At 40.9% G+C, this 23697-nt stretch overlaps 1 protein-coding gene across 6 annotated transcripts; it reads right to left on the bottom strand.

Annotated features, from left to right (window-relative positions):
- Positions 1 to 444: 444 nt before the first annotated feature.
- LOC123364448 (mediator of RNA polymerase II transcription subunit 1-like) lies at positions 445 to 23055 on the bottom strand. Of its 6 annotated transcripts, none has more exons than XM_045006601.1 (17): positions 22698 to 23055; positions 20740 to 20843; positions 19241 to 19325; positions 18573 to 18627; positions 18012 to 18144; positions 16690 to 16718; positions 14389 to 14460; positions 14239 to 14313; positions 11689 to 11759; positions 10688 to 10753; positions 9835 to 9940; positions 8910 to 9034; positions 8289 to 8401; positions 4740 to 4935; positions 4286 to 4381; positions 3707 to 3815; positions 445 to 2151 (listed from the first exon to the last, which is right to left on the bottom strand). In XM_045006601.1, the coding sequence occupies exons 1-17, from the start codon at positions 22831 to 22833 to the stop codon at positions 1902 to 1904; spliced, it is 1821 nt and encodes a 606-aa protein (XP_044862536.1). In that variant the 5' UTR covers positions 22834 to 23055; the 3' UTR covers positions 445 to 1901. The 6 variants fall into 6 exon arrangements, with proteins under 6 accessions (XP_044862536.1, XP_044862539.1, XP_044862538.1 ...); XM_045006602.1 differs by having other exon boundaries at positions 446 to 2151; positions 22634 to 23055; XM_045006605.1 differs by lacking the exon at positions 22698 to 23055 and adding an exon at positions 21772 to 22286 and having other exon boundaries at positions 447 to 2151.
- Positions 23056 to 23697: the final 642 nt, after the last annotated feature.

Genomic DNA, 23697 nt, shown 5'->3' with positions numbered 1-23697 from the left:
TCCTACTGCCTCGCATACCAGTTTCCCTGAAATCTGACTTGGCCTTACCCCTCTACTAAAATGCAGCAAAGAATCCTGTGGCACCTTATAGACTAACAGACGTTTTGCAGCATGAGCTTTCGTGGGTGAATACCCACTTCTTCAGATGCAAGTAGTGGAAATTTCATCTTGCATCCAAAGAAGTGGGTATTCACCCACGAACGCTCATGCTGCAAAACGTCTGTTAGTCTATAAGGTGCCACAGGATTCTTTGCTGCTTTTACAGATCCAGACTAACACGGCTACCCCTCTGATACTCTACTAAAATGGTTCTTATAAAAGTTACCATATCTGTTCTTCATTCCCCTGCCTTTTCTACTGAGACATGATTCATCACACTCTTTCAGGCTTCAAAGAATGCTTTCCTGCTCCTTCAGCTGTTTCCAGTTAGTTATATTTATTGCTTAAATATTACTTGTACTCACAGCATGATGTGATTATAAACATTATTGAAAGCATGCAACTTAGACCTTACATTTTACTTTTTATGGACAAATACCCTGTAAGCAGTATATTTGGTGTAGTAAGTTTGTCAGGTCTGAGACTAGTTGAACAGGGGACTCTGTGCCAAGGGGTCTGTGTGTCACAGGCATATTAGCCACAATTTTCTACACACTACTCCCATAACCAGCCACATTTCTTATGGCTGTCTCCTTATTTAGCCTAACACACTGCATTTGTCACTTTCTGTTGTTGATCTTGTTTAAGCTGACTGCAAATTCTTCTGGGCATGAAGTCTGGTTTTGTTTAGTAAGTCAGTATTCATTTGTTCAGTACTGTCTTATGCACATTTCTCACTATATAAATCAATTCTAGCACCTACAAGACAAGAATGCTGAGGAGGACTTCTCACTATCTATTCCTGTTTTAAGTTGCCACTACATAAGTTTTCATCTGGTTGAAAGCATGTTTAGTCAGAGGCCAAAAACAAATTTGGATGGTTTGCTTACCACCTACATTCAGTGGATTTGAAAGTAGGGTTTTTTTGGTTTTTTTTTTTTTTAAAACACCCCCCCCCCATAATTCTGCTATAACATTTTTGTACTCCAACAGCTGAAGTTTAAGTTTTCGAGCCTAATAGTAGGCTAATCCTTCATGAATACAAGTCATGGGGCAGAATTTAAAACTAAAAAATTACAGCGCCATTTATTGCACACCTGTATTATCCATACCCCCCCTGTTATCCAGAACTCTTTTTGCAAAAAAGAGGACATTTAACCAATACAGGAAGGGGCAAAGCTTTTAATTTACTACACGGTTTCACTTTTGAGTGAATTTAACATGGGGAATGGTGCAAATAAATAAGTCAAAACTCATTTGCATCAAATTGCATTTGTGCACAACATAGCTTACTAGCAGACTGTTTCAACCAATAGTTCCTTTCCCCTTCCACCTTACTTACAAATTTTTCAATTACATTTAAAAAAATGTTAATGCAACATTATGGTTTAATAAATGGAACCGCACAAAGAAAGAAAACAAAATCTTAAGGTTACAGCAATATAACTTGGCCACATTGCATGTTGCATTATATGTACACCTACAAATATTTAACCACCAACAAAAACCTAAATAACTACATGCCCATATATGCATTATGGCTTAAATTAAGGTTGCTACAGTAGTGATAATTTGACTTTTCAAATTTGCATTTATATTCTCAAAAAAGTATTAGGTTTTTTTGTATTTAGCAACATGCAGGGTTGAAAATATTTAATTCTAAGAGGAAATCCTGCTAGACTGAAGTATTGATCTTGCCAAGTTCTCCTCTACTGTTTCTTGAGACAATATCTATTGGATTGATCACACTACAAAAAAGTGACATGGAACCACAGTAAACATCAGATGAGTACTTGCTTTAGTTATACTGATACATCACAAATCTCACAGTCAATACTGGCAGTGGAGCTGCTTGCCTCCATGCCATCACATGAATTTTGCATGCTGGCTCCAGAAATATTTGCTCCGGTACTGTTAGAAGACTCAGTTTGCTTGCAGGTCACTTCAGGATTTTGCTCAGAGGTAACTTCTGTATTTTGTATTTCACCATCAACTTTCATTGTGACAGAATTCTTGAAAATAGCTCTCATGACGAGAGGGACAGACATACAACTGAGGGGGGAAAAGAAGGAGTTGAGAACCTTATTCACTACAACGTTAACCACTCAGTCTCAGCCGGGGAGGGGGGGAAAAAGACTAGCTTGCTGAAGTGATCCATCTTTCTGTGGGAAAATACAGATTATTGAATCAAATTATCTTGATGTGTGTAACTCTTCAGTTAGCTAATATGGCTTTTCATTCTTAGATATCCTGAGGACTGCATGAAAGCCTTGGTTAAAAAAAATAATAATAATAATTTTAGGATTTCCCCGTAAATAGTTCCAAGTTTGGGATTTAGGGTTTTACTTTTAATGAGAGCTTAAGTTGACAGCATTCATCTTACAATTAGAAAACTCTAGTTTTTAGATCACTCATATGCATTGTATGAAGTTTAAAAAAATATATAGCACCTCAGTCCTGACTTATTAGGGCCTTTTTACCAAAAAAGGGGGTTTCTACCATCTGTACCACTCATAGGCGCCAACTCCGGGGCTGGAGCACCCAGGGGAAAAATTGCACCCACCAGCAGCCAAGCTCCCCGCCCCAGCTCAGCTCACCTCCTCCTCCTCTGAGCATGCCACATTCCTGAGTCTCCTCCCAGCACTTGCCACTGCAAAACAGCTGTTCCGCGGCATAACAAGCTCTGGGAGGGAAGAGGAAGGAGCAGAAACACAGCAAGTTCGGGGAGGAGGCGGGAAAGAGGGGAGGGTCGGGATTTGGGGAAGAGGTTGGAATGGGGACGGGGGCAGAGGGTTGAGCACCCATCGGCGCCAGCAGAAATTAGCGCCTATGGTACTAGTTCAGCTGAAGCAGAATTAGCAATAGCAGGAGCCCAAAATGTACAATGCTCTAGCTGCAGCAGCAGTTTTCCATATCTTGTTGCTTAAATTCATGGTTCAAGTCCAGCCTACATCCAACTTACTGCCAATTGGACAACTGTTTATTGACCTGAATGAAGTGAATTAGTGGTCCCAGTCCACTCAGTGTATGCATGTTCATTCCACAGCAGCCCCACACAATTTGGACCCCTCATCTCAGTAGAGATGGAAAGAACTGAATAAACATAGAAAATGAACTGCTCACTCCCCAGAGGTGGTGCCCTCTAGAACACAGGAGGCACATGATGCTAAGACAGCATGGGAAAACTTGCACTGCAGCTACTTGTGCTGTACCGGTTGTGTGACTAAACAGATGTATCTAGAGCTGAGCATTGGGCCCCTTTTAAGAGGATAAAAATAAATGTCTAACTTTCAAAATGTTTTTTCACTTCCTACTGTAAAAAAAGTCTTAGTTGCAGACACAAGAAGTGCTAGCGTAAACATACATATCACTAATTCAAATTGGGTAAATGAATAAATATGATATGCAAAGAAAAGTGACACCTTTCTTTGAGAACTAAAATATACTTTAGTAAATGCAAAGAATCTTTTGTTCTGTAACTTTTTAATAAACAAGTTCATTTGATCATAGGAATGGTAGTTTTTACTATTTCTGAATATGCATAAAAATTACCACCATTAATAGACAATTTATGTGTGTCCCAAACATTTTAGAGTAGAACACTTACCGCTCCATGACTCTTGTGATAAAGTCATTACAGCAATTTAGAGTTACATCTTGAGGATGTGTATGAAGACTGCATCTGATTTGTCTGGAGCTCAAGACATCAGCTACCACTGAATAGGAAAAAATATGGACATTTCAAAATTGTGTGTTTACAAAAGGTCTAGCAATATTATTTATAACCCCTGAGTATTTCCCTTTGATCCAAGTATGGAAATTAAGATGTAACATTAAATATTAATGGTTATATTTACCATAATAAACAGAATGTGCTCATATAGCTCAATTACTATTGCTGTAGGAACTGATTTCAGTGGGGCTCCATGGGCGTATGGCAGTCTCTCAGTATACCCATGTTCAATGCATTGCAGAACCAGGGCCTTAATTCTTCTACATTTCCTGACTTTTTGTTTTGAACTGGGCAACCTTAAAGCATTTCCTGTTTATTTATATACATAAACATGCAGAAGAGTAACGTTTAGGAAGATTGAGATTCACAGTACAATTTAAACCCATGTCTTGATAAAACAAAGATATTTGTAAATGTGATACAAAGAAATAGTGTTGAATATTCCACACTTACCACAGGCTAAACTCTCCCCCATAGGATGCTGGAATGAGATGGAAAAGCTAGTGCCCTTTTGTGGAGACACTTCAAAATAAAGCAGCTCTGAGCAATCTGTAAGGCAGTAACTTTATTTAATAACTTGGTTTATTTAAACTTAGCCCCATTTAAGTGAATTATGCACTAGCCTTTCAAACGCTGACAACTCAGAATCTAATTATTGTCACTCTGCAGTTCGGTTTGTGCCTCTGGAAACTAAGTTTTGGGTCAGACATGGGTGTGCTACTCAAAATATTTAACCTACAGAGAGCCCTACACAAAAAACTAAGGATGCTGATAAGAATTCAGTCATTTCAAACAATTTGTAAATAGCAATGGATTTGGAGAATGCACCTGCTGTGCTGGTGACATCCAACTTGCTAATCAGTAGACTATTAGAGAATCACACTGTACTTCATAACATACAATTTACCTTCATTTATAGTGTTCTCCGAGACACAGCTGCCAATAAGAGTGTTATATGCCACTTGATGCCGAAGAATCTCAATTATAGCAGGCACACACTTTGGATGGGTAAATGGAATTTTGCTGACCAGGGCTCCTGTTATACCTGATTTCTCTGTGCCCTTATTTATGAAATAACTGTGCTTCGGGCAATCTGGAAGAGACTGATGAAGAAATACCTATTTTTGTGAGGAATGGAAACTTGGAAAGGCAAGGTGGCTAGTCCTGATACCAGAATGTTACAATGGACCTGGTACCAAAAAAGTCTTTTGTAGAGCACACATTTGTCAAGTCTGAAATCCCTGTCCACACCTCAATGAAAATATCACTCAGAAACTGAGAGTCAACTGAGACCAAGCCCCTCTCCTGCAAAATACCTTTCAACACAGGATAATCTGCACTGAGCTTCATGCCAAGAGACCGCGAGTTCTAGTCTCAGTTGCTCTTGTGAGGGCTGTTAATAAGGGCGGTGAAGGTCATACTGAAATTAACAGCCTTTTACCTTTAATTTAGGAGAAGCTAGTATTATTCAGTCATTATACAGGTAAAACAACAGAAAGAGGATATTTCAGGCCAAGCCATGAACAGAGTTCTCTCACCCGACAGACCCTAATCTCATTCACTTTCCCATACTGCCTTTCAGAAGGAATGTGCTTAGCTGTGTTATCTCTTGACCACATTTTTCCCAGAGTCAGGAATCCTGATAACCAGTTGTGACGCATGGCTAGAAAAAGGGTTAAACATCCTGCAAAATAAACCCCAAAAGACATGTAGGGAGATAATGTTTGTGTTTTTGTGTATTTACATATGTATGAGGAGGGCAGACAATGTAACCAACGGTCCCTGTCTATGCTATATTCTGATAATTCAGAGATCAAAAGAAAATCCTAGCATTTAAATGAATTGTAAAGATGGGATCTCTCTGTAGTCATCTCTCTTTAAAACGTATAGCAAATAATCTGTGAATGGTGGAAGAAAGAGCAAATTGCTTTATGTTAATTCTGTGGTCAAGTACCCATGATTGACCTCCTTCAAAGTCATGCTAATTACCTTTTGAACTCCAACTTATCAAAAGACATGAAATTGTATAAAAGATCTTTGAGTCCCGATTCTATCATCTCAGTTCTGCTTAGGCTTCATCAGGGGAAGTTTGAGTCAAAAGACTGAAGTCCCAGTTATGCTGGTACACCCTGAATATGATATTTGGACATTGGACTATAAACTGACCTGGAATATTCAATTACCTGGGAGGTAATACGTCTGATCCTTTGGGACTGGTAGAACCTTTCCTTTTATATTATGAAATAAGATTTACAGAAATTTTCATCATATTTGACGTGGGTACCTGGAGGGAGGCCTGTGGCTGGATCACTTTAAGGGAACTGTGTTGTATGGACTTCTGAGTAACCAGGAAGGTAATAAAGAAGCTGTTTTATGCTGGCCTGGTAAATCTAAGTATTGGAATATCCGCCAGCTTTATGGGGATTGTCTGCCCCATTCTCTGCAGTTCACTCTAATTGAGTGACCACAGCTGGCTCCTCACTAGGACCCCGGACACACCACTGTTCCATACTGTCTCACAAATAGCTGTGTAACCAACTGGCAGAGCATGTATTGCATCTACCACCTAGGGGTGGTCCAACTACCAAATAACTTGTTTCTGCCACTGATTGTTCCTACAGCTAAATTAGAAGAGGTTTATGGGCAGCTACAAAAGGTGTGGGTTCAAACCCACCTAGTGACTCATTTGAGGGGGAAAAAGGGTGATATCTTTTTAGTGCAAGGACTCTGGAATAATTGCTGAAGCAATTTTATTTTGCAAAACGTATTCAGAAGTTTATTTAGATGTGATATTTGTTTTAATGTAATTTTAGAATATATTTGTGCAGCAAGAGAAGATATGATTGTAGCAAGCATAGGAAAATCCACTAGCATAGGTAACAGTGGTAGTGAAGACGCGGCAGCTTAGCCCACCTTAGCACAGGCCCTCTGGAGACCCTGGACACCTACTTGGGTTGCTGCACTGAAGTCTGTGCTGCCATGTTTTCACTATTGTTACCCACACTACAATCACACCATTTGCTGTCTAGACATAACCTTATTGGTTCTGCCTTGGTCAAATGGGAGCTGTTGCTTTAAGAGCAGAGTAGGGCACTTAATTGAGTGCATATTAACGAACAATTGGGCAGGGTCAGGTGTAGAATTTTACCTGTGTGTCCAGAGGGGTGGGTGGGGGGGAAGACCCTCCCTGTTTAAGCACCAAAACGGTCAGCACTTAATGTAATAAGCTTATTTTTCCAGAAAGTAAAGTTTCATTCTTGAACGTGTAACATTAGCACTTGGTAGGAAACTGGATGCCTTAGGGCATTGCTAATAAGCTACAGAGCCTCTCACCCATATCCAGCACAGCTCTGAAGAGATTAAAGTGATTTCCATCTAATGGATATGTAGTGGCCTCTAAAGAGGAGGACTTTGGTGGGTCTCAGTTCCAGCTATCATATTATAAACTCATTCACCATTGCCCTGCAAAACAGCCACACGGCAGAGCCCAAGAACTACATCGGCCATGTAGTTATCCCTGTTAACTGTAGAGGAAGTGCCCTCTTCTCTGACTGCCTCACTCCCCTCCCACTTTCAGAATTAAGGAATGCTAGAAAAGCAGATGTGGGAAATTTGCCCTACCACTGCTTTGTAGATAAACAGTGGCTTTCACCTACCAGGGCTGTCCTGCCAACATCTTACACCAGTACTAAATCTCAGCAGTCTTTAAAATTTATGTTTAGGTTATTTTCAAATAATTTCTAAATATGTAAAATAGTATTATGATAGCTCCTAGACTGAGGCTAACTGTGAAACTATTGTTTTTAACCACTATGTACCAAAAACAAAAAACCCCACAGAAATCAGTTACATTTATGTATAATCAGATTAACTATAGGAGTGACTAATTTTTTTTACACTCTTCTTTCTGCCACTCATTGTAATAAAGACTATAACAAATAGTAAATTCACTACTCTTACTGTTATGCAGTAGGGAATTCTATTTTTAAATCAGATTTAAAATGGAGTGACATGATCTATGCTAAAGATTTTAAAACTGAAAATCTAGCTGGGAAGCATCTTGGATATACTGGAGAATCTCAGATTTGAGACTAGTCACTAACAAATTCTGCTTCTGAAGGAATTACAGGGGAAGTGGTAGACAAATTTATTTAGGGTAAATGCTTTAAAAACCACCACCCCCCACATACAATTCATAGGACTCCAGTTACTACACACAAAACAATGTCTCCTTTATAAAGGTGTCAAATTGCCTTAAATTATTTAAAAGTAAGGAGGTTAACAGAGTTGAAAAAACTGGAATAATATACTCCCTGATGGGCATTCAGTTATGTCAGGATTCCTGAATACTGGCATTGCTTACTGACAGACAAAAACTGTTTACTTAACCACATAAATGCAGACAAAGAATAAGAGCAAAATGACTTGCATATATCAAAAGTCAGAACATACATACCACAAAGAAACAAGAATTATTCATGGCCAGATCTTCCTTGTACTCATCATTAAAGGTAAATTGAACAATCAATGCATGAAGAGAAGCTAGCTTCAGTCCATCAATTGGAATTCCTAAAACCAGGTCATTTTTAGATTAGTATTTCTGAACTGATTTGTAGTTATTCATGAGACATGGAAAATGTTTGTTCCATTTTTACAAATGGTCATCATAAAGAAGATGGGGGTATACACTTTCCTATTTTACAGATTGGGAACTGAGGCACAGAAACTTGACCAGGATCACACAGGAAGTCTATCATAGCTTCATATTAAACCCTGATTTCTCATGTCCCAGTCCAGTGCCTTACTCACAAGACTATCCTTCCTCCTTATATTGTCATTTCTATTCTTGGTCCTCTGCATATTATTTTCCAATGTCAGGTCACATTTACATGATAGCACATTAATAATGTGCTAATCACATCTGAGCTGATAGGAATACTAATCAGAGGATTTTCTTTCACAGAAAAGGTAGAAAATCTGGACGCATCTCCTGCAAAGTTAGTATGAGGGAGGTAAAAAGGAAACAAGCTATGTAGAATACTCAAAAATATTTAATCTTACAGATAATTAAACATGCCTGTAAACTTCTGTATCTCTTGAATGCTGGATGAGGACATAGGAAAAGGCCGATGAAACGACAAGAAAAAGCAAGCTGACAAATCCATGCTGAGTTCATCAGTCAGTGGTAAAAAAGCAGGGTTGCTGAGGAAAAAAGGGTAGAAAGGCAAGCTTGTGAAAGACGACACTGGTGTGACAAGGATTCTTAGTGCCCCTGGTAAAATGAAGACACACATATGGTATAGATCATTCTCTTCCCACCTCAAGAAAAATCTCCCTCTGGAAAATGCAAGTATAGACTAGATGTCATAAAGCAAAGTCTATGTGAAGACTGATAGAGAAAGAAGGTGAGCCACAAAGACAGACATAGCAGTATACAAGGATTCTAGCGATAAATCAGTGCACTGTGGTTCATTTTCAGTGAGGGTAAGAGGGAAGTTTCCCCTCAAGCCTACCCCTTGTATTACCTGTTCAGACAATCAGATTAAATGATGCTGCCCTAGAAGTGGTCATGCAAACAGTTTAAAATATTACACAATTTAATTACAATACACTTAACTGATATACCCTAATTCAATTTAAAGTTAGGGGCTTGATGCAGGAATTACTGAATGAAGTTCTATGGTCTATGTTGTACAGGAGGTCAGACAAAATTGTATCATTGGTCCTTTCTGATCTTAAGATTTATGATCCCATGGAATTCACAGTTAATATGAACTTGGACATAATTTTAAACTCTTTTGGAAAAACAGTCATCTGATTATGCAGAGTATTCCCAAGAGGGGTAATGCCATCAATACAGTAGTGTTACTCTTGTCTAACAGTGGGTTTGCATCTCCATGATATGATCATAGAATCAATACAAATGATGTCAGGGTTTAATGCCAATGATTTGAAAGTCCATTTATATGTTCAGAAATGTCAATAGTGCCTTTGAATCTCACCCATCTCCTGCCTGAGAATCCACAATTAATGGAGAAATGGGAAGTTTGTGTGTTGTGTTTGAACTTCCAACAGTTACAAATACTTTTGTTCCACATACTTGGGAGCCTGAGGGAAGAGAGAAGACAGGTATGAGTCAGTGCATTTTTCCCCCCTTATGAAAATATAGATGAACGTAGTGCTGGTGAAAGGTGCCAGACTAGAAGGCCTGGTGTCTTCCAGTCATCTATAGTGCAGGCACAACCTAGACAGCTACAATGCAAGATCTCCATCATCTAGCCAACGATTACCTTAACCCAGATTGCCAAAGATGCCAGTTTGACCATCGTAGCTGATGCTCTTTTGTGACATGAACATGTCTTCATTAAGGACCAAAGGACCACCAGTTCCATTTCACACAGGTCACTGAATGACTTTTGGTTGCTACCATGCTGGTCTTAATTAGTACCAGCAACCTAGAAGTGGCAAAGTCTCCAGTTTCCTGAATGATCATGTCCCTGCACTAAATAAGTGCATCAAGTGTATGCATCTTTCTGGACTGTTACACAAGCAGTTTACAAATTAGTTTGTTCCCATCTTAGTGCCAATCATGAAGAACCAAAGAATACAGAAATGTCATTCTAGTTGTTCTACTTGCAAGGAACTATCTTGCATATGAACTTGGATGTAGTGAAACCTTAAATTGTTTCCAATTCCATTTAGCGACCTTCTGCTTGAAAGGGAACTCGTATTGTAGAAAGATAGTTACTTCACTATGCGAGTTCACCCTTTAACTACACTGGATTCTTTTCAGACTACAATTGTAAAAAGTCAATTCCAGTTCAAAAAATAAGCTAACACTATTTTAATCTTTACCAGGATTCAGCTCTTCTTCCAGAACTTGATAGGGAGATAAATAATATTCAATGTTCATTGGGGTTCCTGAAGTAGAAATAAAAATTACAATTGCTTACTACAAAACATCGTCAATTTTGAGCTGGCAATAAAAAAAAAAAAAAAAAGTCCTTGAGAACTGGGTGCAAATGTAAGAACTCAAAATTATATATATTTATTTGTAAGTAATTTTCAAGTCATAGTGTTGAATTATATTTTACTGCTAAAATCTCAATGAGTAAAATGTATAGAATCAATTTAATCTAACCTTTTGAAAGTTATATTATACTTCAGTTGTTACATAGCCTCATATTCAGACTTGAAAAGACTAGATTTAGCAATATTTTAATGTTCTTAATACCAATATTTAAATGTTAGAATTTGGAAAGAGCATCCAACTGGAATACACAAATAGGCAAAGTTTCTTAAATTGACTCATCTGCTCTGGGGAGGAAAGAAAGCAATAATACATAGACAAGGGACTTTCATATGGCTCAGCATAGCAAAAGTATGTTTTGAAGATACATTTTCATAAAATGTCTGAATTCTAAGAGTTAAAGCCCAAGGCCCCTGTTGACTACAATCTACGATGATCTAGAACAAGGTGCTAAAACCCATCAGTTCAAGTTAGTCCCCTTTTAGGCAAGCAACAGTATCTCTTTTGCAACTATGGTGAGTCTCATAGTTACTCCCAAAATTCCCCAAATGACATCAGAAAGTTACTAGCACTGTTTTTAAGATGGTATGATATCAGGCTGCTGGAATATATTGCTAGCTCTATGATCCCCAGAGCATCTTTTCATTACAGTAAATGTGCAGTGCCTGGGAATACAGAACCCCTGTCAGGCATTACTTCAATACAAATAATAAATATAGCTAATGATGCAGCTCAGTACTGAAGGATCTTTGCTGTGGGCACACTGTTTACTCAAGTTGGGGTTTGTTTTTTTAAATCTAAACAAAACCAAACAAACAAAAATTACCTCCAGTTCTTTGCACAAGCTGTCCTGCTTTTCCATGAAGTACTTCAGTAACTCTGTTTACATCCTGTGTTCTATTTTTTTACAAAATACACACTGATCAGTGGTTCTAGAGTAACAGCGCTATTTAAATCAATATAAAGTCATTTCATTCCATTAAATATTCTCTCTTCTCTTTTGGTTGCCTTGGCTTTAGATTTTGTGCAGTTCTATGGTAGTTTTCAGAAATTCTCTCTCAGGCAACTCACTACTACCCTACGTCTCTCGGTGGCATCATGCACAGTCTCAATGCTTGGATTTCCAGCTTCAGCTGGGGCCCACTCTGCTCCCTTGTCTAGGCTTGCTGCATATTTAAAATTTGACATGTTTTGGTTTTGTACACCCCTGGCTCTAAAGGGAGGGGTGATGAAAATACTGGAATGACAGACACAGACTAATGCAAGGGCAAGGTGGGAGGAAGTATGATTAAGTGACTTGGATAAACTGGAACTCAAATGAGACTCACACACATCAATCCACATACAGTGCAAGTATTAAATAATGAATTGCAAAATAGGCAATCAGATGACCACATCCCCACACATCTGCTAGAACTGCCAGTTGTGTAGGCATGCACCCACAGCTGGGACCAATAAAGAAAGCAAACCCAACTACAAAGGAGGGAGAACAGAAAGCTGGCTAGATCGTCGGGCTCAATGGGTAGTTATCAACGGCTTGATCAGTAGCGTAGCTAACGGGGTTCAGCAGAAGCAGCCGCTTCCCCTCAGCATATTTTCAAAAAGCTGCACCTGCTGGGCCGGCGCTGGCGGCAGCACAGCCGGAGGAGCCGTGGGGGGGGGGGGGCGGCAGACGCGGCCGGAGGAGCGAGGGGGCCGGCTCCTCAGCTCAGGGCTTGGCGGCCAAGTGCTTGCTAATGCCGTGGGCGGGGGGAGGCAAAAGGGCCCCTGTGCCTTTAAGGCCGCCTGGCTGGCAAGCCCTGCATGGAGCGCACCGAGTGCCGGGAGCAGGCCGGGGACAGGTGGCAGCGCAGGACAGAAGGTGAGGGGGTCTGGTGCCTTGCACTGGGCAGTCTGGCTGTGGGGCTCCCCGGGGCTGGGGCCGCAGGGCAGGGGTGTAGGCCATGCTGTCTGGACGGGGGGGCCTGGCGCGGCACAGGAGCCTGGAGTCTGGGGCAGGGGGGACAGGACCCCGCGGGTGGGGCCAGGCCACACAGCCTGGCGGGGGATACCTGCAGAGCGCCCTGGGCATGAGAGACTCTCCCTGGACCACAGAGGGATGGGGGGGTATTCGCACCCCCAGGAGTCCTGAGCCGGTCCGGGGTTAATCTAGGGGGGAAATGGGAGGAGTCGGGGGCGTGGCCAGAGGAGGAGCCAAGGGGGCATGGCCAGAGGAGGAGCCAAGGGGGGGCGCCTTTTTTATGTTTGCTCCCCCTACACTGAAAACCTGGCTACGCCACTGGACTTGATGTCTAGTTGGCAGCTGGTATCAAGCAAAGTGCCCCAGGGGTTGGTTTTGTTCAACATCTTCATTAATCATCTGGATGATGGGACAGATTGCACCCTCAGCAAGTTCATAGATGACACTAAACTGGGGGGAGAAGTAGATACACTTGAGGGTAGAGATAGGGTCCAGAGTGACCAAGACAAATTGGAGGATTCAGCCAAAATAAATCTGATGAGGTTAAACAAGGTCAAGTGCAGAATCCTGCACTTAGGATGGAAGAATCCCATGCACTGCTACAGGCTGGGGACCAACTGGCTAAACGGCAGTTCTACAGAAAAGGACCTGCCGTCTACAGTGAACGAGAAGCTGGATACAAGTCAACAGTGTGCCCTTGCTGCCAAGAAGGCTAACGGCATATTGGATTGCATTAGTAGGAACATTGCCAGCAGATCGGCACTGGTGAGGCCACATCTGGAGTATTGTGTCCAGTTTTGGGCCCGCCCCCCTTCCCACTACAGAAAGGATGTGGACAAATTGGAAAGAGTCCAGCAGAGGGCAACAAAAATGATTAGGGGGCTGGGGCACATGACTTATGAGAAGCTCAGGGAACTGGGCTAATTTAGTCTGCAGAAGAGAAGAGAGTGAGGAGGGATTTGATAGCAGCCTTCAACTACCTGAAGGGGGATTCCAAAGAGGATGGAGCTAGGCTGCTCTCAGTGGTGACAGAACAAGAAGCAAAGCTCTCAAGTTGGAATGGGGGAGGTCTAGGTTGGATATTAGGAAAAACTATTTCACTAGGAGGGTGGTGAAACACTGGAATGGGTTACCTAGAGAGGTAGTGGAATCTCCATCCTTAGAGGTTTTTAAGGCCCAGCTAGGATGATTTAGTTAGGGTTGGTTCTGCTTTGAGCAGGGGGTTGGACTAGATGATCTCCTGAGGTCCCCAAGAGAAGTTGGCACCATGGCAAAGATTTCCGACTTCCCACTGGGAGAAAACCCAATATCCATGTATACTGCTGTGAGCAATTCTATTATACCAATTTCATAATTTCATATTGCAAAAAATAAATAAATAAATAAAACCCAAAGGCCCTATGTACTCAAGATTACCTGTACAGAAGGGACATTGAATAGAGATCTTTTTCCAAAGATTGCAAGGCAAGATATACCTTAGCTTTCATGTCACTAGGAAAGAGAATACAGATTATTAAGAATTAAATATTTGACAGATAAAAGCTAATTATATTTAAGAGATACAACCTATTTCCTGGAATTTGATACAGATTTAACAGGCCTTCTAGAATCTTTCCAAAGGCATCATAATTCTTCATCCTAACAATAAAGAACAATTATTACAGCCAAAATACCAAAAGATGAATGAAACACACCATACAGCTTTATATAGGGAGGTGGAAATATTTCATACAGTGCATAGAGATAGTGACGTAAACCTGGTTGTAAGATTTGGCATTTCACAACGTTGTTAAGAATTTTTAAGAATATATCAGGAAATGTGAAGTCTTGACTCAGGCACAAAGCAATGCAATTAAATATGACATTACTTAAGTATGCATCACTGAAAGCAATCAACAGGCATGGTATATGTATCTGACAGCTGGAAATGTAACTTATCAGCTAGAAACATCACTTCTTGACATTTCAATACAGTTAGTCGTGCACTAACACTCCCCCATAATACAATGGGCCCATAGATAGTTCTTTCATCAAAATGTCTCCAGGTTCTCTATTCACACTATATCTCCTAACACCCCTGTGAAATAGACAAACTTTTAAACAGTCTGAATGGGTAAATTGAAACACAGAGGATAAGCAACTTGCCCAAGGATACACAAAGTCAGCGTTAGGGCCAGGAATATGACTCTAAATTTCCTGACTTCACCACCAGACCAAATTCTCTCTCCAACCAGAAACTTACATAAACCATTTAATTTATCTCTGCCTCAGTTTTCCCATCTAAAACATGGGGATAGCAATACTTCTGTACTTCACAGGCACATTTGTTAATCTTATTTCACTAGTGGTTTGAGGCCCACAGATGTAAGATGTTATAAAAATGGAGAAGTATTAAATGTAATACTACTTAACAGGGTCCACCATTAGCCAATTAAAGACCATAAAGTAATGAATATCTGAGATGGAGTTAGATTGAATGGCATACTCTAAATGGGGTGGTTTAGTGTACTTTCCCCCTTATCACTACATATTGTAACTACACATCACCTTTTAAGATCATAATTGGGAGCAAAACATTTGATGCACTTTATAAAGGTACTACTATCACCACCAAAGGTGAGTGAGTGAGAAAAAGAACGTTTTGAACTCAACTAGCTATATGTATGAAATTAGAGATGCTAATCGTTCAGTTTGAGACAAATAGTGTTTAAGATGACCAATGTGCAATGCAGGCCCTCAGGTAGAAGGAAGACAAAGGATATGTCTGTCCATTTCCTACCCATCCTTGTCCTTTTTATTCCAGTTAAGTTTTTTTTTTTTTTAAATGTGAGATACCACAGCCACTGAAATATACTCATTGGAAAGAGCAGTTGACCAAATCTGTTTAAGTATATTATAAAAATCTAATGAGCTTTTCAGCAGGTCTTTAAAATGAAGGTGACTTTTGGAACAAGAAATGTTTAGACAGGTCAACAAATATTTGGCAGTAAGAATTTTTAAATCCATTGCACAACATTCTCTAGAAATATCACTAGTGGGAATGTGAAAACCCTTTCTCCCTTTACATTATGAAAACAAAAATGATTATTCTGATTTATTTGCACTGCCACAGTAGAAGATTGATGAAAAAAATGAAGAAAGAAGAAAGAAAAAAAAAACCGAGGGAGTGTCAGTTCAGGGTCTGAATACAACAAAAGCTAATCTGTGAAGCAATAATATCTGGAAAATCATTTTAAGAATCCATATGTTTTATTACTAGCCAAAAAAACATAGTTTGTACTATTTTATATGTATTGTCCACTCTTTAATAAACAAGGGTTTAAATTGTGTTATGTAGCCCTGCAGTCCTTGTAAGATAAGCACACATACTACATGTGTTCAGCTGATAGAGCCAATACACATTGTTGAATTTAATGGAGCCGCATCTGCTTACACAAGCAGTTACTCCAGAAGTGAACATACCTTTTGCCTGCAGTTATTTTCTAAGCTGTGTTTGTATTTCCTCCCCTTTAGTTTACAGACTATAAAGAATTAAAAACAAAAAAGCCCTCCAATATGAAGCATTAAAGTGGATTTTTTTATATTTTTAATATAGATATGTTTAAACAAGGACATTGATAAGAAGAAAGAGGAAATTAAAACAATCACTTTCTGGTTTCATACTTAAAAAAACAAAACAAAAAATAAATCCAGTTTTCAGCAATATATAGCTTCCTGATATTAGGATGTTTAGAAGAGAAAACTCTTGTACTATTCCCTTTAAAATACAATGCTAACTTAAATGTTTCAGAAATTATTTTAAAATAGGTTCAAGACTATTAAATAATTTCCTTCCAATCAGCCAAGGAATTCTAAGCAAGTCTATACCTTAGAAGCTGCACTAGATCATCACAAACCTAGAGGGAAAAAAAAAAAATTAAAAGGCCAGACTTTCCTAGCACCCTTCCTAGCACCTCTGTAAACATTTTACTGGTGACAACAACATTCTTCATTTTACTCAACAAAATTTCCTCCCAGAAATCAAAATATTATATAGTTAGTTATGCCAAACTCTTAATATGAGAATACTAGGAAGAGAGAGTGGCTGTGTGACTGACAACTACCCAAGATAGAATTTATCAAATAAGTTATTTCTAAAATCCATTTGCCAGTTTTTTTTATTGGCAACTATTATGGTGAGGTTCTCTGAATATGTACTTCCATTCTTAATAAAATAACCCAACATAAATGACAGATTTTCCTCGCTAGACACATTTGTTCCAGTTGATTTTGAGTTAATTTGTATTATTTTCAGATTTTTGGGCTGACTGCCCTGAAGTCCTCCACACTTCCGTTTAGCCACAGAACAACAGCACTGGCAGCACAAGCTTTTCCACTTTACCCACCAGGTTGTTTCACCTAATAACAAACAGCAGCACCAATGCTTTTAGTACACAGTGATGTTCTATCAATATTTTAACAAGGGACTCCCAGAAAAAAAAAAAGAGACTGTAATAATCCCCATTAGCAGGAATGCATGCATGTGTATTGAAGATGGCTGAGAAATTCTCATAATAATTAAAACACCCCCTCTGGGAATACATATTAAACTGCACTTTACTGGAATTCTTAGCACCTGAGGAATATATTTAGCATGTTGAACATAAGTGTTCAACTTTTGTAGGGCTTTAAGAAGGGATAGATACCTGGTGGAAGGTCTGGATGTAGCAATATTTAAAGGGGAAGTAAGAAGCAGAGAAATAGACCCACTCTTCCCTTATGCTTGGTGGTAGAATTTTAACGAACAACTCACAAGAGCTTCCTACAACACATTATAGTACTCTGAAAATGTAAAACGCACTACAAAACCTATTATCTAACTAGGAGAATAGCTCAGCCTGCCTATTTGTTGAATCACTGTCATTTAAAATGACAAAAAGGATTCCAAGTACCAATTGCTATATGGACTCTTGTCTTCTAGGAACTATACAAACATGATCAATACATTTAGGTATGCAGCTATATTTATGCCTGTAACAGTCAAATGGAAGTTTGTTCAATAGCAGAGAAGTATCTTAGTTGGTGTTTTTCCAGCCAGTTACAAGGATCCCATTATGAGTCACTTTCAGAAAAAAGAGCCATAAAAAACAAGATTGTTTTGTTACACAAGGAGCATGATTTAAAAAAAAGCAAAAACAGATCAACTTTACCACAGGAGCTTCTCCAGGGTGAGCCAATTTTACATCTATCACCTTTCCATCTTTCTCCAACTGAACTTCTACATAGAACATGTCTGATGTTAAATAGCAAGCTGTTCCATTGGGGCTTATGTGAGATTTCAACCTACAGAAAAGGAAAAAGCATCGTCTACCTGGAAGTTTTGTTGTGTGAAGAAAGAAGGCCAGTTTATTTTATTTGGAAATGTTTACCACTCTAAGATAGCTATTCCTTGGCTTAGCATCTGTAACTATCCAACCAGAGAATGTACTTTTGGTCTTCTCTTCTGTGATTTGCATTATTAATGTGTTTAGCAAATATTTACCTTAGTCTTTGCATGGCTTCCTCAACCCCTCCAGAACAACCACTTCTAAGAATGCCACAAATAACTCATTAAGAGGAGATAGTTACATATCCTCTTTTTGTTCTACATAACACAGCCCATTAGAAGGTCAATCCAAGAAAGTTCACAATGTTAAATCATCCATATGATAATTCTCACTGGATTTGAGGTAGTTCTGTTTAATTTCCATTTAATGCATAAACAAACTTACCCCCTTTGTTTGGATAAAAATTCCAATCTGCTCATCACAGTAGACAAAGATTTAGCTGAAAAGGGGAAAATATTTAATCAGATTTCAATGTACTAGAAAAAAAGGCAATTATTTTGCTTCAGAAAGAATGATTTAACTCAGGGGTAGGCAACCTATGGCACGTGTGCCGAAGGCGGCACGTGAGCCGATTTTCAGTGGCACTCACACTGCCCAGGTCCTGGCCACCGGTCCGGGGGGCTCTGCATTTTAATTTAATTTTAAATGAATCTTCTTAAACATTTTTAAAACCTTATTTACTTTACATACAACAATAGTTTAGTTATATATTATAGACTTAGAGAAAGAGACCTTCTAAAAACATTAAAATGTATTACTAGCATGCAAAACCTTAAATTAGGGTGAATAAATGAAGACTCAGCACACCAATTCTGAAAGATTGCCAACCCGATTTAACTAGTATAGCTAATACAAGAGATAACGTCTACCCTCTGTGTTTATACAGTTTCTAGCACAATAGAATCTTAATCCTGATTGGAAGCCTCTATTCGTATCAAGGTCGTGCCCAATCAACCACCACTCCTCCCTCCTCCTACCTTCCCTCCACCCCGATACAGGCAATTTCATGGAATGTTCAACAATGGATTATGAATTTTCTTGCATCTTGTTACCATTTAAAGTCCTCTGTATCTTCTCCAAGCAAGAGAGTAAAGGATGATGTGAGGTAACACTAATGGAACCTCGAGGTGGTTTATCCTAGCACAATAGAGGAGGAAAAAAATAATTTCAAACATCACCAGTGAAAAAGAAACTGGATCCTGTTTATGAATTAGAAAGATTCAAACCCAATCCAAAATAAAAGCAGTAGCTATTTCACTCCAAAAAGTATTCTGTAATTTCACATGGAGGTGAAAGCAGTTCACCACAGCTCCAATTCTGCAAACTCTTACACATGAGTAACTTTATGCATAAGAGTAATAATAATACCCAGCTCTAGAGTAATCCCATTGAACTAAATAGACTGACACCCGTAACACTGTAGCAATTGACATAAAGCCTTTTTTAATTATTTGTATTACCATAGCACCTACGAGCCCAAGTTGCGGAGCAGGACCCCACTGTACTAGGTGCTGTACAAACAGAACAAAGAGCTTATAGTCTAAGTACTTAAAATAGCACAGGGACTGCTATCTTTGGGCCAAATTCAGGCCTTGTTTGATAATCTGAACTACTTTCACCAGGCTTCCTAGGGGTCTTTATTGAGTTCTTGGCTTCAGGAAGAGTGTGTCTGAGTAAAAACTGAATGAGCAGTAACTAAGGACTCATTTGTGTAAGCATTTACAGGATCGGGGCCAAGTCCTATTTGAAAATGTGATGTTAATTAGAAATTAGGACCTCCAAGCCTCCTTGCTGGCAGGGACTGTCTAAAGACCTCCAAAATCAATCAGCAAAATTATGTTCCCATTTTTGTTAAGTGGATATTTTAGTTAAATATTAATAAAGATCGTAGAAGGAGGACATGGACACAAATGTGATTTGCTCTTTCTAGGCAGTATTCATGACTGTGCTGGAGCCACCATTGTTTATACAAGGAGACACTTAAATACAGTAACCAACATGGAGAACCAAAACGACTAGTACCTTAAAAGTTAAAATTATAAAAGATAATCTAAGTAGGAGCCTCCCAACTGACCCGCAGTCCCCCATGAATGGCCAATCCTGAGCTCCTTACGTAGGTCCTAAGCCAGCAATGATTTATGCACATGCTTAACTGGGACTATTCACATTGCGTAGAGTTAAGGGTGTGTAAGTCTTTGTGGGGTCACAACCTTCGGGCTCAGTCATTCTTTACTGAGGCCAACTCCCACTGAAGTCAAAAACTGAGAAGACCTCAAGCCCTTAAGAAGTATTATGAAAATTGCTAAGATTATCAAACAAGGCCCAACATTGTTAATGGAAAGCAACTCCCTGCACGGTTTTAAAGTATCCACGTCAATTGTAAGAAACAGAAGTCAGGCTTTCATAGGTGTAAGAAAGCTCCATGAAAAAGCTTCACCTTAAAAAAAAAGGTCCCAGAAAAATTTCAGATTAGAGACATTTCTGTTGTTTGCCTTTTGGTCAGACACCCTCATCTTATCCAGCTGCCAACAAACTTGCTGATATTTCTTACCATGCAAAGACGTACAAGTTTCAGAGTTTCAATCCATGGTTTTTGTGCATATTTTAGATGCAGCTTGTCCATTAAAGCATTTATTGAAAGAAGTGTCACAGGATCTAGAAAATATTTTGACATTTTCTAACATGCAATACTGTACTTTACAGGTTACTTTATCAGTAAAAAGAAAATGGGTTGTTCATTTTACCCATTCTACTTAAACTGTATAGATAAGTTCATAGATGTTACACTTCAAGTAAGGAAACAGAGGAAAGATGGATTTGAATTTTGTATACAATAATTTAATCATAATAGGCAGTGTTGAAATTTCTCAGGGTGCATTTCTGTGTGTTAGCTTTGTTTTTCTACATCTTTCAGGGGTTTTGTGCAAGCAAATGTAGACTTCACTTCCATGTGGACAGAACCTCATGCCGACATGGAGCTCATTGAAGACTTAATTAGTGTACAGAGATGGGCAAACGGAGGGGCAGACCCTGTCTTGATCCCTGGCACAAGGGGCAGCAGCAGAGGGAGAAAGGCAGTCCCTGACAGACAGGGAGAAGGGAAAACAAAAACCACCTCTTGGGGGCTGTCAATGGAAAAAGGAGACAAGATAACCCCGGGGCCGGCCATGACATGGGAAAAGAAAGGGGTGGGAACAAGATCAGGACCAAGGGCAGGAACCAGACTGAGATCAGGGCCCCAGCAGTTAAGCCACCACAATGCACCTCTTGGCCAGGCACGGGGTTCAAGGGGATGGGAAAGGGGTCCTCTATGAAGTCAGGCCGGGGTACCAGGGTAGACTTGGCACCCTCAGTCACTCGCCTCTCTCTCCACAACAAAACAGCCATCTCCCCCACAGGAGCAGAGAAGATACAATCACTCAGTCCAGTATAGTACCCCCCTCCACAATGTCCTACAGCAGCTCCACACACAGCGACCCTTCCTCCTCCAGGACACCACCAGCAGCCTGAGAAGCAGCAGCAGCAGCCAGCCAACCAACTAGCCAGGAGACCCAAGGATGGTAGCAATGGTGGGGTCACTCACTCCTCTCTGGAGAGCAGGCCACCAGGGCCCTGCAAACAACAGCCAGGGAGACAACAGGAGGGGTCTGTCTGACCAGGGGAGAAGTGGGGCAACAGCAGCTGCCCCAACTGAGAGCTGATACCTGACCCCACACTGATCACTTTAGCATTAATTAGGTCCACCTATAGATTATGGAATGGGTATAGGAAGCATTCAAACTGGCTGCACCTCTGTGGCACTGGATGGGGATCAGTGGTGGGAAACAGAGCCCAGGCAGGAAGGTCCAGGCACTATCCTGACAATAAGTGTCACTTGGTGCAACCAGGAGCATTCCAAACACAAAAGGAATGTCCTTCCCACCCAGGAGTAAAAGTCACTCCCAACAGTTGGAGAGGGGAGTATCTTCTGCTCATAACTAACTGATCGAGCTCATAGCCACATTGCAAACTTTCTAGAATAATATCAGAAGGGAGGAAATTTCTCCCCTCCCCCCAGCTCACAGGTGGGGATAATAGAGGGGCCACATCAGAGGGGCTCTTTACACACAGCTTTCCTAGTTGTGCATGATGCCGCTGTGCACAGCTGCCTGCCCCCACTGCATTCAGTGCAAGCACGTGGGAGGGATTTGGGGCACGGTGTGCAATGTACCCACAGAATACAAGCGGCCCGGACTGGAGGGGGGTTGTTTGGTGACACAGTGGCAGCTTGGAGAAGCTGGGGGCAAGCGGGAGCTCAGATCCCAAGTACCGAACATGCGGAAGTGGTTTGCGGGTAAACAAGGCAACCACATCTTCCCTGTCTGCTCAACTCCGCTGAGCTGTAAAACCCCCAGCCTCGGGAGCGACCAGAGCCTCAGCCCTGCCCCCCCGCCACCCGCATTTACCAGCCTCCTGGGACCCTGCCTCACTGCCGCAGGGACCTGGCTGGGGCCAGGAGCAGAGGGACACCTGCTCGCTCCTCTCCTTGGGACTGGGGAGAAGCTGCATCCTCTGCATCTCCAGGCTGTTTGCTGGGCTGGGTCCTCAGCCGCTGGCGCCTCGCCGCCCCCGGATACTTGCAGCAGCAGCAGCAGCTGTGGCCCATTCACTGGAAATGCTTCCTAATGAGCCGGAGCCACAGCGGGCACGTGAAGAGCCCGTGAGTCTCCCCCACACCCAGCGCAGCCCGAGCAGGAACTTCCCCCCAAGCCAGGGGCTGCTGCTCTGTCCAGCAGCCCAGACAAGCTGACCGAGGGTGATTTTAAATGTCTCATTCACACACAGTAAAACCCTATCCCCGGCCCTTCCCGAGAGCGAGCCTAACACAGGGCAAAATCCCCTCCCACCTACCTACTCCATCCCTCAGAAGGGGGAAACGGAAACTCATGACAGCAAAATGCCCGCCCCTTGGCCCAGACTTAGGAGAGGAGACACAAAGCAAAAGCGTATCCTTCCTATTTTGTTCCACCCCGGAGATAACAGATTGCAACACTCCCAGCAACACCCCATCTCCCTCCGACTCAGGGATTTCCTACACTCCTTCCCAGTTTAGTCATTTTCCAACTCCTCCCTGTACATTTGAATACCCCCTCTAATTTCAGTTCCCCAGGGAAAGTATCAGAGAGGTAGCAGTGTTAGTCTGGATCTGTAAAAGCAGCAACATCTGACGAAGTGGGTATTCACCCATGAAAGCTCATGCTCCAATATGTCTGTTAGTCTATAAGGGCCAGGGAAAGTACTGTCTCCCATCCTTTTGTGCCCCAGGAGGGAGACTATATAAACACATGAGGGAGGAATTCATAATAAAGCAGTTAAGCTCCCACACCAGAGCTGCCATTCCAGTCTCGGAGCTGGAGTAAAGGATGTAACCTTTCATGCCATTTGCATGGTGTCCAACTGCCATTGGATTTGGGGCCCAGTGGCTGTTTCCCAGGCCAGCTTCCACTATTTCTCTTCATACTTCCTCTGT

This window comes from Mauremys mutica, chromosome 2, assembly GCF_020497125.1.
Source record: "Mauremys mutica isolate MM-2020 ecotype Southern chromosome 2, ASM2049712v1, whole genome shotgun sequence".
Lineage (NCBI taxonomy): Eukaryota > Metazoa > Chordata > Testudines > Geoemydidae > Mauremys > Mauremys mutica.
Note: the sequence above shows the minus strand (reverse complement) of the source record. Positions and strands in the feature narration are given on the sequence as shown.